This window comes from Arvicola amphibius, chromosome 8, assembly GCF_903992535.2.
Source record: "Arvicola amphibius chromosome 8, mArvAmp1.2, whole genome shotgun sequence".
Taxonomy (NCBI): Eukaryota; Metazoa; Chordata; class Mammalia; order Rodentia; family Cricetidae; genus Arvicola; species Arvicola amphibius.
The window spans coordinates 131,369,857-131,384,215 of NC_052054.1; the positions used below are offsets into that span (position 1 = coordinate 131,369,857).

Below are 14,359 nucleotides of genomic sequence, written 5' to 3' on the forward strand. Positions count from 1 at the left end.
ACCCTGAATGAGCAGGAAAACAGGGGAGAAGCCATTAGGCACCTCCTACTTCTTTGGTTCCTTCCTCCACTCTCAGTCCGGGCTTTACTGCTATCTTCCCACCGTCCTCCAAACTTCTATGGTTAATTTTGGTCAGCTCATGGCTAGTTTTGCCCTCTGACTGCAAACAAGTTTTATTTTCAGAATAAAAATCAAAATATTACACAACAGAGTGCTTCTGTTTCCTGGCTTGTCCCCCAGGACTTGGAGGTATTTTCTCAGTTAAGATTCCTTCTTAGATGACCCTAGCATGCATCATGTTGACATAAAAAGTAGCCAGCACACATCCCCTTGACTGGAGAATCAAGGCTCAGTAAGACTCCTTAAGACACTTAGTTTTACAGTAAGTACATGTATATTTACATGCATTTGAATTTAAGTTGTATAGGCACACACACACATATGATTTAAACTACCTTGCATGTAAGCATAAAGTTAAGAGAGAGAAAAGAATAAAGTGACGAATCAATGCCACCAATGAATAGGAAATTAGATCATAGCCTAGAGGAGAACCTACTCGAGTTACTCTGCTTAATGGGCGTAGTATTTGTCCCAGTTGTGGTTTCTATTGCTGTGAAAAACACCATGATCAAAAATCAAGTTGGAGAGTGCAGGGAGCCGATTTGCCGGCCACCATCACAAGATGGCGCTGAGCCCCTGCAGCGCCGAGTAAACAACTCCATATTAGGCAAGGCTCTAGACAGAACCTCCCACAGGCATGACCCGTGTCCACTCTCCCTATATAAGCGGCTGCCGTTTAGTGCTCGGGGCCCCTCGCTTCCAGCTCTCCCTTAACCAAGAGGCTCCAATAAAGTGTGATTTGAGAAGGATCCTCGACTCGGTGGTCGTTCTTCCCTGCTGGCCAGGGGGGTTCGCCGCAACTGGTGCCGGAACCCCGGGACGCCGGGACATCTTTGGTCACTGGGCGAGGGGCCATAAGAGGATCCAGAACTCAACACGCGGAGCGGGACGCGTCGGTAAAGCAAGTCTCCCAGGTATAATGATTGCTGGAGTTGAGCCCTGAAGTGTTCTGCCTAGCTTTTGTGGTAATTGTGATGTGTGTGTTCCTGTGTTGTTTTTGATTGCGCTGCCAGAAGCCTGGTCAAGAGAGTGCCTTTGTTATTGCGACAGCGCCTAGTCAGAATCGAAAGTAAGTCCGTTGTAGATAAAACGGCTTTTCTCTGAGGGGGAAGTAAGACTGCCGTAAATTAAGTGGCTCCCCGGTAGGGCGCCGGTGCATAAGTGCACATTAAGGAAGATTGATAACGGTCGTAAAGGACATTGACCAGAACGTACCGTGGTTCGCGGTCTCTGGGGATTTCACCTTGCCCTCATGGGAAAAATTAGGACAGGACTTGGAAAGAGCTAAATATGAGGAAAGAATAGGCAACTGCTTACGGGAGGGTGATAATACAGATCTAATTAGAAAAGGTAGAGAGGCATTAATGACACACCAGGACAGCTTATCAGAATCGGAATCAAAAGGGGAAGACTTGGACAGGCCTAAAAGAAAAAGGAAAAAAGGAAAAGAAAAAGGATCCAAAAGTTAAGTCCTGGAAAATGGGCCAAAGAGAGCCCTTGGACAGAGAAAAATAAAATATAATAAAATATAATAAAATATAAAATAAAATATAATATAATATAATATAAAATAATATAATAAAATAAAATATATAAAATGAATATAATATATATAATATAAAAAATATAATCCCCAAGGCCAGGGGATTATTAAAAGGGCTAACAGAAGCCTCAAAGATATTCTAACAAAACAAAAAAGGGGAAATAGCAGAAACAGCATCCCCCAGGGATAGAATTGCCTTGGCATTTTTTACATTTAATTTTTTAATTTTTGATGGTCAAAGCCGAACAGCGGCTGATAGACTTGCTAACATGACCCCCGAAGATAAGGGAGTGTCTGTTATGTGGAAAGATGTGTTGGATAATAAATGGTATGGACCGGATCCAGTCATTGCGGGATCCGGGGGAGCTGTTTGTGTTTTCCCACAGAGTCAAGAAGTCCCTCATTGGGTACTGACACGGCTGACAAGGAGCCTGAGACCAACAGCTGAAGATGAGGGCTGCAACAACATGGATGCTGATCCTGGCAATGGAGACAGCCCTGCTGAACACGAGTCCAATGACGTTATGGGCGGTAATGAGGGCCTGGCCCATGCCGATGCCTGTTCATGCTAATTCCTCCATATTGCCCATACTGTTTTCCACCTCCTGCGATCTGGAGGCACCCTGTCTGCCTAACCCGGACGCTAAACAGGAGTTGTTTAATGCTACAAAGATAGCCCTAAATGGGACTCTGTGCTTCTCCCTTGAGGAGAAAGGATCCTGCATAAGGTTTTAACGTAAGAACTTGACCAATTGGATGGATCCCCTGATGCAGAGTAAAGTTAGGATAGGGTCCCTGGGCGCAGCATTAGCCCAGGTGACTCAGGGGATCACCTCAGGGCCAGGAGGGCCCAGTAATGCTACATCTATCAATGCTACCACCTTGGCCATGAGAGTGGAGTCCATGGTACCGTTGGGAGGTGCATCCACCCCTAAAAATGCCACTCATTTTAGGGCGTCACCAATACCTTTATAATCAGTCTAATCAAAATTCTACTATCGGATCAGGATGGTCCTGTTATCAATGGTTGCTCTCTAATGAAGTAGGAGCCACGGTGGACATCTCAGCCCTGGTGACGCTACAATTAACTAAGACTTGGCTCCTTAATGTTTCTGGTAGCATATCAGAGTCACAGGCCTGGAGAGATGGCTCAGCCGTTAAAGGCTAGGCTCACAACCAAAAATATAAGAGTTCATAGCCATGGCTAATCAGGTACAAACGGCGACCACAATTAACGACGTGGTTTCAAGGACAGCTGATGCATTAGAAACCCAGAATAAAATCAACAATCGTATCCTTTCTGGCATAATAGCTGCCAATCAGAGGATAGATTATGTGCAGACTCAGATGGATAAATTGACCCGTCTGGTCCAGATCGAATGTGTCTCCTATCAGAAACACGTGTGCATTACTTCTCTTGTCTTTAACAATTCCAGGAATGAGTCAAGAAGAATTGGGGAGTATCTGGCGGGGAACTGGTCGCGGGAAGCAGAGCTGTTTCTCCAGAATCAATTGTTCCAGATCACTATCCTAAATAATACTCGTGTCCAGCCCATCACCCTTGAACAGTTTTCTGACTGGCTATATTCCGCTTTCTCCTTTTTTAAGAAATGGGTGGTGGTTGGGATATTTCTGGCATGCTGTCTGGGAGGATGCATGGTCTGCTTGTGGCTGATTTGCCGTCTTCGAGCCCAAACAAATAGAGATAAGGTTGCTGTCCTACAGGCCTTAGCCACTTTGGAGTGTGGTGACTCTCCCCAAATATGGTTATCAGTTAAGAACCAGTAGGCATTTGTCCTGCATAGCCTTTGCACCCCTGTAGGGCTTGTTCCCATTGCACCAGGGAAGGTATGCTGAGACAACGCTTGAGGTACTGCCTTTGCACCTCCTAGGGGTTTGTCCCATTGCACAGGAGAAGGAGTACCACGAGCCTGGGCCTCCCTTGATCGGCCCCCACATCATGAGGTGGGAGCCAGAACGGGAATAAGACCCCTTGTTGCCTACTTTGCTATAAAAACTAAAAGGGGGAACTGCAGGGAGCCGATTTGCCGGCCACCATCACAAGATGGCGCTGAGCCCCTGCAGCGCCGAGTAAACAACTCCATATTAGGCAAGGCTCTAGACAGAACCTCCCGCAGGCATGACCCGTGTCCACTCTCCCTATATAAGCGGCTGCCGTTTAGTGCTCGGGGCCCCTCGCTTCCAGCTCTCCCTTAACCAAGAGGCTCCAATAAAGCGTGATTTGAGAAGGATCCTCGACTCGGTGGTCGTTCTTCCCTGCTGGCCAGGGGGGTTCGCCGCAGGAGAGCAAAAGGGTTTATTGGGCTTACACCTTCATATCACTATTCAACACTGAAGGAAGTCAGGACGGGAGCTCAGACACGGCAGGAACCTAGAGGCAGGGACTGATGTAGAGGTCGCTGAAGGGTGACGGAGCTTAGACAGGGCAGTAGCCTAGAGGCAGGGACTGATGCAGAGGTCACTGAAGGAAGTTAGGACGGAGCTTAGACAGGGCAGGAGCCTAGAGGCAGGGACTGATGCAGAGGTCATTGAAGGAAGTCAGGGCGGAGCTCAGACAGGGCAGGAACCTAGAGGCAGGGACTGATGCAGAGGTCATTGAAGGGTGCTGCTTACTGGCTTGCTCCACATGACTTTCTCAGCCTGCTTTCTTGTAGAATCCAGGACCACCATCTAAAGGATGACACCATCTATGATGGGCTACCCCTTACTATATCAATCACTAATTAAGAAAATGCCTCACAGGCCTGCCTACAATTGGATTTTCTGGAGGAATTTTCTTAATTGAGGTTCCCTCTTCTCAAATGGCTTTAGATTGTGTAAAATTGAAATAAAACTATCCATCACAGTATTTATTAAATTGACACCATGGAATTTTGTTACATGCATAGATTAGTGCATCTCTCAAATCTTATCATAAAAGCTTTTTTTTTTACATAACTGAAGATGAATACTAAGATCCTAAAGTATCCACAGTACAGAGAGTAAGGGTAGAAGCCTACTTGTCATTGGTTCTCCACAAACCACTAATTACCCCATACTCAGTACCTCCTCCCAAGCAGTATCATGGCCAATAAACCTGTGATTTTGCCAGAGGATGAAGTAGCCTGTCTGTCACATTCTCTGCCCTAGACAGTAGCTTGTTCAGGACCATAGATCTACAGAATTTTCCTTACGTTAATCTCAATGGTACAGTTGTGATAGGAAGAAGCAGAATTCTAGTATTGGGTGACTTGTGACAGGTGCACAAATTTTTCTGAAACATTATTCTTTGTTGTTCATAATAACCTAGCAGTCAGATTATAAGTAAATCTGTATGTTTTCTATATAGTCCCTTATTATTATTATTTTATTTTATTACTTTAAAAAATACCTATCCAAATTCCCACTCCCTCCCTATCCTAGCCAGCAGGATGCGAACGGGGGCCCCTGATAAACCTAGAGGAATGAAGGGGCAAAAGACATGAGAAATGATGGCAAGAAGGATTCTAATCAAGCTGTCCCGTTTATTCCCTCTCAGAGGCTATTATATAGCAAACGGGCAAAGGGGGGGAAGGGAAGGGTGTCAGGGGGAGGGAAGGATATCAGGAGACTCAGGTCTGCTGGAATTCAGGTCCAGAGACATGCCCCGCTGATAATACTGAAGGTCTGTGATTGTTGACTAACAAAGGAAGATGCTACTGATTCTGGAGCCTAGTGTCTGCAGGTCTCTGCTAGGAGATAAGATGCCAGGTTGATTTCCTAGACCCTGCAGAGGGGATAAAGGTAAATATTTTTTCTTAACTTGTGAGCTTAAGATGGCTGTAAACAAAATGCAGATCTCAAAATACAGGTCTTTGCTTCCAGCATCTCCCCTCCTCCCACTTCCCTCTGACTCCCTCCACAACCCTCCCCCTACCCCTCCAATTTTAAGTTTAAAGCCCTCCCCACTACATCCAGGTTAAGTAAGGTATACATCCAAAGAGAATCCCAAAAAGCCAGTACGTGCAGTAGAGACAAAGTCCAGTGCCATTGTCATTGGCCCCTCAGTCTGCCCGAACTGTCAACCACATTCAGAGGGACTAGTTTGATCCCATGCTCGTTGACTTCCAGTCCAGTTGTAGTTGGTGAACTCCCATTAGCTCAGGCACATTGTCTCAGTGGGTGAACTCCTCATGGTCTTGACTTCCTTGTTCATGTTCTCCCTCTTTTGGTTCTTAACTGGACATTGGGAGCACAGTCCAGTGCTCTGATGTGGGTCTCTGTCTCTGTTTCCATCTGTTGTTAGATGAAGGTTCTATGGTGATATGTAAGATAATCATCAGTCTGACTACAGGGGAAGGCCAGTTCAGGCACCCTCTCTATTGCCAGAAGAGGGCATCAGATCTCATAGATGGTTGTGAGCCACCATGTGGTTGCTGGGAATTGAACTCAGGTCCTCTGGAAGAGCAGCCAGTGCTCTTAACCTCTGAGCCATCTCTCCAGCCCCTGAAGAATTTTTTTAATATTTATTTATTTATTATGTATACAATATTCTGTCTGTGTCTATGCCTATAGGCCAGAAGAGGGCACCAGACCCCATTACAGATGGTTGTGAGCCACCATGTGGTTGCTGGGAATTGAACTCAGGACCTTTGGAAGAGCAGGCAATGCTCTTAACCTCTGAGCCATCTCCCCAGCCCTCCCCCCTGAAGAATTTTTAAGTATATCAGAGAGCATAAAAACAGTTCCAAGCATAATGCTTCATGAAATACCATATACACTTCTATCATTAATGTATGCTTTTCTTCTTTGTCTGGCCACCTGACATGTGCTCATCTTCCATCATGTGTTATATAACATCATGCTATTTAAAACTTCCCATTGCTCAAAATTTCAAAAACTGGCCAGGCAGTGGTGGTACACGCCTTTAATCCCAGTACTCAGGAGGCAGACCTGGGGATCTCTGAGTTCAAGGTCAGCCTGGTCTACAGAATACTTTCCAGCACAGCCAGGAATAACAGAGAAAGAAACCCTGTCTCAAAAAAAAAAAAAACCCAACAACAAAAAAGATTTCAAAATTATGTTTCTAACAACTGCTTTACTTATTTTGTTTTAGCTTGTTATCAGGGCTACCTTTATATACATCTTGACTCCTTTTACCATGTTTAAATTATTTTTGCAGGGTTGGAGATATGGCTCAGAGGCCAAGAACATTGGTTGCTCTTCCAGAGGTCATGAGTTCAATTCCCAGCAACCCCATGATAGCTCAAACCATCTGTAAGGAGATCTGGTGCCCTCTTCTGGCCTGTGGGTAGGACTCTGCATACATAATAAATAAATAAATAAAATTCCTTTTGCTCTGGTTTTAATTTTTTTTAAAAAAGCCTTTGTCATATTCAGACTGGCAGTTCTTGTTTTATCTGCTTTGCTGCCTATAAAGCAAAGAACAATGTCACTGATTCAAAACTTTAATAGATTTCCTTAGAGTTCTTCATTGTTAAATGCAGTAAGTGGGAGAGAGAAAAGTGGGAAGAGGAGGTACAATTTTCTTTGCAAAATCTCTAGCATACAAATCAAAGTAGAGGAAAATTGAGTCACTGGAACTAAAACAGTAAATTACTAGAAAGCGTTATGTGTACCTTTGCATACTTAAAAAAGTCTTGAGAGGCATAAAGGCAAGAAGCAGTCACAGTACTGTTTGACAAATTATTGCCGTTTCTACAGTCCTCCTACTCTTATGGCAGAGGTGATGGGGTCCCTTGTAGAAGGGACACATAATCAGTTCTGGCCAACAGCAAATTCAGAATGAAAATGATCTGGCATGCAACAAGATTCCCCCCTCCCCAAAAATTAAATTGACAATTTAAGAGTTTCGTCACTTTCTTTTTTTTTCTTTTTAAAAAATATTTATTATTTATTATGTATACAATATTCTGTCTGTGTGTATTTGTATGTCTGCAGGCCAGAAGAGGGCACCAGACCTCATTACAGATGGTTGTGAGCCACCATGTGGTTACTGGGAATTGAACTCAGGACCTCTGGAAGAGCAGGCAATGCTCTTAACCCCTGGGCCATCTCTCCAGCCCCCTCTTTTTTTCTTTTTCATTGTAAATAGCAATACTTAAGATGTTGGCTGTCAAAACCAACCTATCCTCCTGCAACCTCAGTAGAATTCTGGAACACAGCTTACTCCAATTCTGAGGAGACTTAAGCGGTGAGTGAACAGCATGAACACATGTCAGGACATCCCACTCTCTAAATCCTCCCCAGTGGGATAAAACCTCGGGCCCCTGCCCCAACTACCTCGAGTGTTCTATCCTGCCAGCAGGGAGTTTTATGTGGCTAGATCCCCCAAACCCCAAAACATCCACTGGACACCCCCAAGCTACTAGCCACACCCCACCTAAGAGCTGAGAGCTTGCTATAATAATGAGGAGACACATAGCTTGTTACAACACTGAAGGGATTGAGACAGAGCACCAAGAGAGCAAAGCAGGACAGAAGACCAAGAGAGCAGGCTTAAAGAGACCTCAGAGGCTTTCTGAGACAGACATTGACAGTACAGAGCAGACCAAGAAAAACTCCCAAACACTCAGACAGCCACTGCAAGGATTGGATCAAGACACAAAGACACTGCAGGCTTCACTTGAAAGAAGAGATAGGTAGGCACCAATGCAAGAATTCCTCCAACAACCTAAAAAGCAACATGGTAACACCAAAACCAAGCAAAAACGAACAGGAAGACTTGATCATCCTAACCCAGAAAAAGCAGAAGAAAACAATGATAAACGTAACTTTATGAAAATGGAGATCTTTAAAAAGGAAATGAAAAGCTCCCTTAAAGAAACAAAAGAGAAGACAAACAAAAAATTAGAAGAAATTAATAAATACCTCAAGATACCCTAGAAAATCAAGAAAAAACAATCAAAGAGGTGAAGGAAACAGTTCAAGACTTGAAGACTGAAATACAGGTGATAAAGAAAACACAAACTGAGGGAATTCTGGATTTGGAAAATCTGGGTAAACGAACAGGAACTACAGAGACAAGAAAAACCAACAGAATACAAGAGATAGAAGAAAGAATTTCAGGTGCTGAAGATACTATAGAGGAAATAGACTCATTGGTCAAAGAAAACATTAAATCCAACAAATTCTCAACACAAAACATTCAGGAATTTGGGGACACCATGAAAAGACCAAACCTAAGAATAATAGGGGAAGAAGGAGAAGAATTATAGCTAAAAAGGCACAGAAAATATATTCAATAGAATCATAGAAGTAAACTTTCCTAAACTACAGAAGGATATCCCTATGAAGGTACAAGAAGATTACAGAGCACCAAATAGACTGGATCAAAAAAAAAAGTTCCCCCACCATATAATAATAAAAACACAAAAGACAGAACAAAGAAAGAATATTAAGAGCTGAAAAAGAAAAAAAGGGTAAGTAAAATATAAAGGTAAACATATCAAAATTACACCCGAGTTCTCAATGGGAACCATGAAACCAGAGGTCCAGGATAGATGTGCCACAGACACTAACAAGACCAAGGATGCAAGCCCAAAATGTTATATCCAGCAAATCTTTCATTCAACATCAATAGAGAAAACAAGATATTCCAGGACAAAAACAGATTTAAACAGTATGTACCCATAAACCCAGCCTTACAGAAAGTATGAGAAGAAAACCCAACCCAAGGAAGCTAACTGCACCCACAAAAACACAGGTATCTGATAATCCCCACCAATATAACCCAATGAAGGGAAACACATAAACGCCACTACTGAAAAATATCCAAATATACAACCACTGGTCCTTAATACCACTCAATATCAATAGACTTAATTCACCTACAAAAAGACACAGGCTAAGAGAATGGATACAAAAACAGAATCCAGCATTCTTCTGTATACAAGAAACACACCTCAACCTTAAAAACAGATACAACCTCAGAGTAAAGGGTTGGGAAAAGGTTTTCCATTCAAATGGGCCTAATATATAACAAAACTGATTTCAAACTAAAATCAATCAGAAGAGATGGAGGACACTTGATACTCATAACAAAAACAATTCATCAAGATGCAGTCTCCATCCCGAACATCTGTGACCCTAATACAAGAGCATCCACATATATAAAAGAAACATTACTAAAGCTTAAAGCTCATATCAAACCCCAAACACTGATAGTAGGAGACTTCAACACACTCCACTCTCCGCAATGGACAGGTCAACAAGACAGAAACCTAACAGAGAAATAAGAGAACTAACAGATGTAACGAATCAAATGGACTTAACAGACATCTATAGAACATTCCACCCAAACAAAAAAGAATATACCTTCTTCTCAGCACCTCATGGAACCTTCTCTAAAATTGATCACTTACTCGGTAACAAAGCAAATCTCCACGGATACCCCTGTGTCTTATGGGATCATCAAGGGTTAAAGTAAGAATTTAACAATATTACTCTAAGAAAGCCTAAAAACTCATGGAAACTGAACAGTCAACTACTGAATCACCCCTAGGGAAAAGAACAAATAGGAAGAAAAAGTTCCTAGGATTCAACGAAAATGAAGGCACAACATATCCAAACCTATGGGACACTATGAAAGCAGTGCTAAGAGAAACGTTCATAGCACCAAGTGCCCACATAAAGAAACTGGAGAAAGTACATTTCTGATTTGAGAGCACACCTGAAAGCTCTAGAACAAAAAGAAGACAGCAAATAATCAAACTGAGGGCTGAAATCTACAAAACAGAAACAAAGAAAACAATACAAAGAATCAATGAAATAAAGAGCTGGTTCTTTGAGAAAATCAACAAGATTGACAAGCCTTTATCCAAACTAATCAAAAGGCAGAAACAGAAGAACATGCAAATTAACAAGATCAGAAATGAAAAGGGGGACAAACAACAGACACTGAGGAAATACAGAGAATAATTAGGTCACACATAGAAAATCTGTACTCCACAAAATTGAAATATGTAAAAGAAATGAACAATTTTTTAGACAGATACCAACCATATAACATATATAACAGGGTCCCGTCTATCTCACTTCCGCCTGTGAATCACGTACTTCTGATTCCCAGTGTAAACCAGTGCTGTGGGTCTCCCAGGGTGAACTACATCTCCCAAAATGCGAAAAATCTACTGCTGGCCGAGGCACACGCTTCCGGAAGCGCGAAAAAAGTACCGCTGGACGAAGGACGTGGCGAAAAAGCTTCCGCTGCCGACCGCTATCCTAACTGAGCAAGGCCGGCGCCAGTGCGATTCGATTCCGCTTCCGCCGGATGTATCGTGTCTGGTGACGCCTTCTCACTTTGGTTCGGCAGCAATTGCGGGCTAACTTGGCCGGGGCCGAAAGTGCCGCGCAAACGGTGACTTCCGGAAAAGGGGGCAGAAACCGGATATGGAGCCGATGACCTGGAGGCTGCGGCTAAGCGGAAGTGCCCTGATAGGGGCCGCCATGTCTTCACAGTAATCCCCGCCTGTACGGCAGCATCCAAGCGCGCTATAGGGAACCGGAAGCGCCCTCCCTACGCCAGAAGTTCACCGATGGGGGCCGCCATGTTTTTCCAGCGTCTTCTCTCGTCCGTTCCGTAGTGGCCGAGGGAGGAGGGACCGTGACCCGCGACCTGTGAACCGGAAGCTTCCGCCACGCACCAAAAGTGCCCCGGAGGTCCCGCCATGGCGCTGACCCCGGTACTCCGGCGGCTCCGCGGGCGTCGGGTGGTGCTGGCGAGCTCATCCCCGAGGAGGCGGGACATCTTGGGATACACGGTGACGACTTCCGGGGCAGGGAGGGGCCGCGGTGTCGGGCGGGTGGGAGTGGGCGGGACCAGGCCGTGATTGACCCGTGGCCGCCCCCTAGGGCCTCCGGTTCGAGGTCGTCCCTTCCCGGTTCCCCGAGACGCTGGACCCCGCCGCCTTCCCGACCCCGCACGACTACGCTCGGGAGAATGCGCGACAGAAGGCGCTGGAGGTGGCGCGGCGACTGCGGGAGGTGAGGGGCGGCCATTGGTCGGTGTGGCTGTCCTTCAACCTAGGTCCTGGCACCTCCCGGTCCCGGCCTCTGACGTCATCTACCGCCACTCCCCCCACAGAAAGATCAGCGGACCCCAGACGTCGTCATTGGCGCCGACACTGTGGTGGTGAGGACGGCCGCCCCGCCCCCTCACAAACGTCAGCTCAGCCCCTCAAGTAGCCCTGGCCCTTATGCGCTTTAGCCCGCTCTCTCACGTCAGCCTCGCCCCTCTCCCCCCAGGCCATGGCCGGGCTGATACTGGAAAAGCCTCAGGACAAGGAGGACGCCTTCCAGATGCTCCGGCGGTGGGCGGGGCCTGACAGGGCGGGGCCTGGGGGTGGGGGGCATGACCTGTAAGGGAGAAGCGGGGCCTGTGGAGAGAGGGGTCTGGGGGCGGAGGGCGGGGCCTGATAGAGAGGGCGGGGCCTGCGATAAAGGGGAGGTTCTGATCTCTGTGTGACCCAGCCGGCCCCTCCCCCTGACCCACATGCAGGCTGAGCGGGCGCGAGCACAGCGTCATCACAGGCGTTGCCATAGTCCTCTTCCCACCTTCGCCCCGCGACCCTGGCGGGGCCCCGCTCCCCGACCCAAAAGTGACGTCGTTCCACGAGGAGACGCAGGTGACATTCTCGGAGCTGACGGATGAGCTGCTGCGGGACTACGTGGACAGCGGGGAGCCCATGTGAGGGGCCGGGCCACGGGGTGATGTAGCAGCGTGGGTGGGGCAGGACTCAGTGGTGTCATCCCCAAAACGAAACGAACTTAAATGCTACCCGCAAAGCCCTATGTTTCCCGCTGATCTCCCCAAGGGACAGACAGACAAAAAGTACGTGTCCTGCAGAAGTGGGCGTGTCCCTGACGTCACCCCCCCTGTAGGGACAAGGCCGGCGGGTACGCGCTGCAGGCGCTGGGCGCAATGCTGGTTGAGCGCGCAGAAGGCGACTTCCTGGGCGCTGTGGGCTTTCCGCTCAACCGCTTCTGCCGCGAGCTGCAGGCCCTGCTGGGGCCGGAAGTAACTTCACTGCCTGCTGCTGCAGAGGGCGGGGCTGACGGCGACACAGATGGGTGAGCATCTGTCATCCCAAAATCTGGCCCCTTTTTGTCCTTCCCCGCTGTCAATCACCTCCCTGTCCCTCCCATTCTCCAGGCCCCGCCCACCTCCAGCGGCAGAGAACCCTGGGATCGACCTCTGACCTTCGGCCCCCTCCCCCGGGGTTGCCATCAATAAAGACTTGGTGTCCAGTGCTCACTGTGATTCTCCCTGACCCCCGGCAACCCCGGGACCTCTGTCCCAGAACCCTGATGTTCCGGGTCTGACCCCCACTTCCGGTTCCTGTGGTGGCCATGAATATGCACATCAGACCTGATCATGATGCACATGCTCATGAATATGCTATTGACCTAATGGCCAGGTCCCAGCATGCAAATCACTTTCAGTTTTGCATATCTATTCACGAATATGCAAAATCCCGAAGGTCCATGGGCTGGGGACAGTTGTTCCAGGGCATCATGAATATGCAAATCACTAAGCAATCCTAACGAACATGCAAATCACCCCTGCAGATGGTCATGAATATGCAAATAACCTTAACTCATCATGCATGCACACGTGAATATACAAATCTCCAGTGTCCCCATCATGCCTGCTCATGAATATCCAAATTACCTTCAATGCAACTCACTGCTCATGAATGTGCTGTGTGTCATCAATGTGCTCTTGAATATGCAAATCACCTCACAAGTCCCTGTTTGTACATGAATATGCAAATCACCCACAATCTTACCATCCCATCTCACGAATATGCAAATCACTTCCAGAGTTCCCATCCTGTCTGTTGATTAATATGCAAATCACCTCCGAAAAATGTAATAAGGCAGGGGGATGACGACTAGAGGCAGGAGGGGTGGGACTTATGGTACCCCAAAGAATGATGGATCCTCTGGCAGACTGTCAGGTCCCCTTGCAGGCCAAGCAGCTCTCAGACAAAGGCCTACCTTGCCCCAGGCAGTCAAATGAAGGAGGGGACCTCCCACCGGCCTGGGTGCACTCAATTCCAGGTCCCCAGCGCCCAAACAGGCTGAGCTGTGGGGTTTTGTGGCCCCAAAGACGGGAGGATGGGGGGGGGAGAGGGGGAGGATTCTGGGTGCAAGCTGGGAAGGGACAGGGAGAGAGAGGCGGTATCCGGGGAGAATAACCCCTGCAGGAAGAGCAGGAAGTGTGCGGGTGACAGGGGGAGTCCGGGCAGCTGCCGCGGTTCGGGCACTCACTCCTCACTCACCCCAAAGAAGCTCCACCCTTTTTCTATACGTCTTTTTTGTCTACCTCTTTTTCCTCTATGCCTTTTCCCTCTACCTCTTTATTCTATACCTCTTCCTAAAGCCTCTTCTTCAAACTCTTTTACTTCTACATCTTTTTCATCTTCCTCTTTTTCTCTACCTCTTTTTCTTCTACCTGTTTTTCCTCTAACTCTATTTCCTCTATCGCTTTTTCTTCTCCGTCTTTTTCCACTGCCTCCTTTTCTGCTGCCACTTTTGCCTCTAACTCTTATTCCTGTCCCTCTTTTTCCTTTTCCTCACCCTACAGCCTCTTCCTCTATGTCTTTTTCCTGTACCTCTTATTCCTCTATTTCTTTTTCCTCTACTTCTTCCTACAGCCTATTTCTCTACCTCTATTTCCTCTATCTCTTTTTC

At 46.7% G+C, this 14,359-nt stretch overlaps 1 protein-coding gene and 1 long non-coding RNA gene across 2 annotated transcripts; one reads left to right on the plus strand and one right to left on the minus strand.

Moving 5' to 3' along the window:
* Positions 1–5,167: 5,167 nt before the first annotated feature.
* LOC119821305 lies at positions 5,168–5,728 on the minus strand. Its single transcript, XR_005286600.2, has 2 exons — positions 5,666–5,728; positions 5,168–5,429 (listed from the first exon to the last, which is right to left on the minus strand). It is a non-coding gene; the product is annotated as an uncharacterized LOC119821305 (long non-coding RNA).
* A 5,460-nt stretch (positions 5,729–11,188) lies between these two features.
* Positions 11,189–12,913, plus strand: LOC119820810 (probable bifunctional dTTP/UTP pyrophosphatase/methyltransferase protein). Its single transcript, XM_038339436.2, has 7 exons — positions 11,189–11,424; positions 11,516–11,647; positions 11,748–11,795; positions 11,909–11,973; positions 12,162–12,350; positions 12,545–12,733; positions 12,816–12,913. Exons 1-7 carry the CDS (start codon positions 11,332–11,334, stop codon positions 12,859–12,861), a joined length of 762 nt encoding a protein of 253 aa, XP_038195364.1. The 5' UTR covers positions 11,189–11,331; the 3' UTR covers positions 12,862–12,913.
* Positions 12,914–14,359: the final 1,446 nt, after the last annotated feature.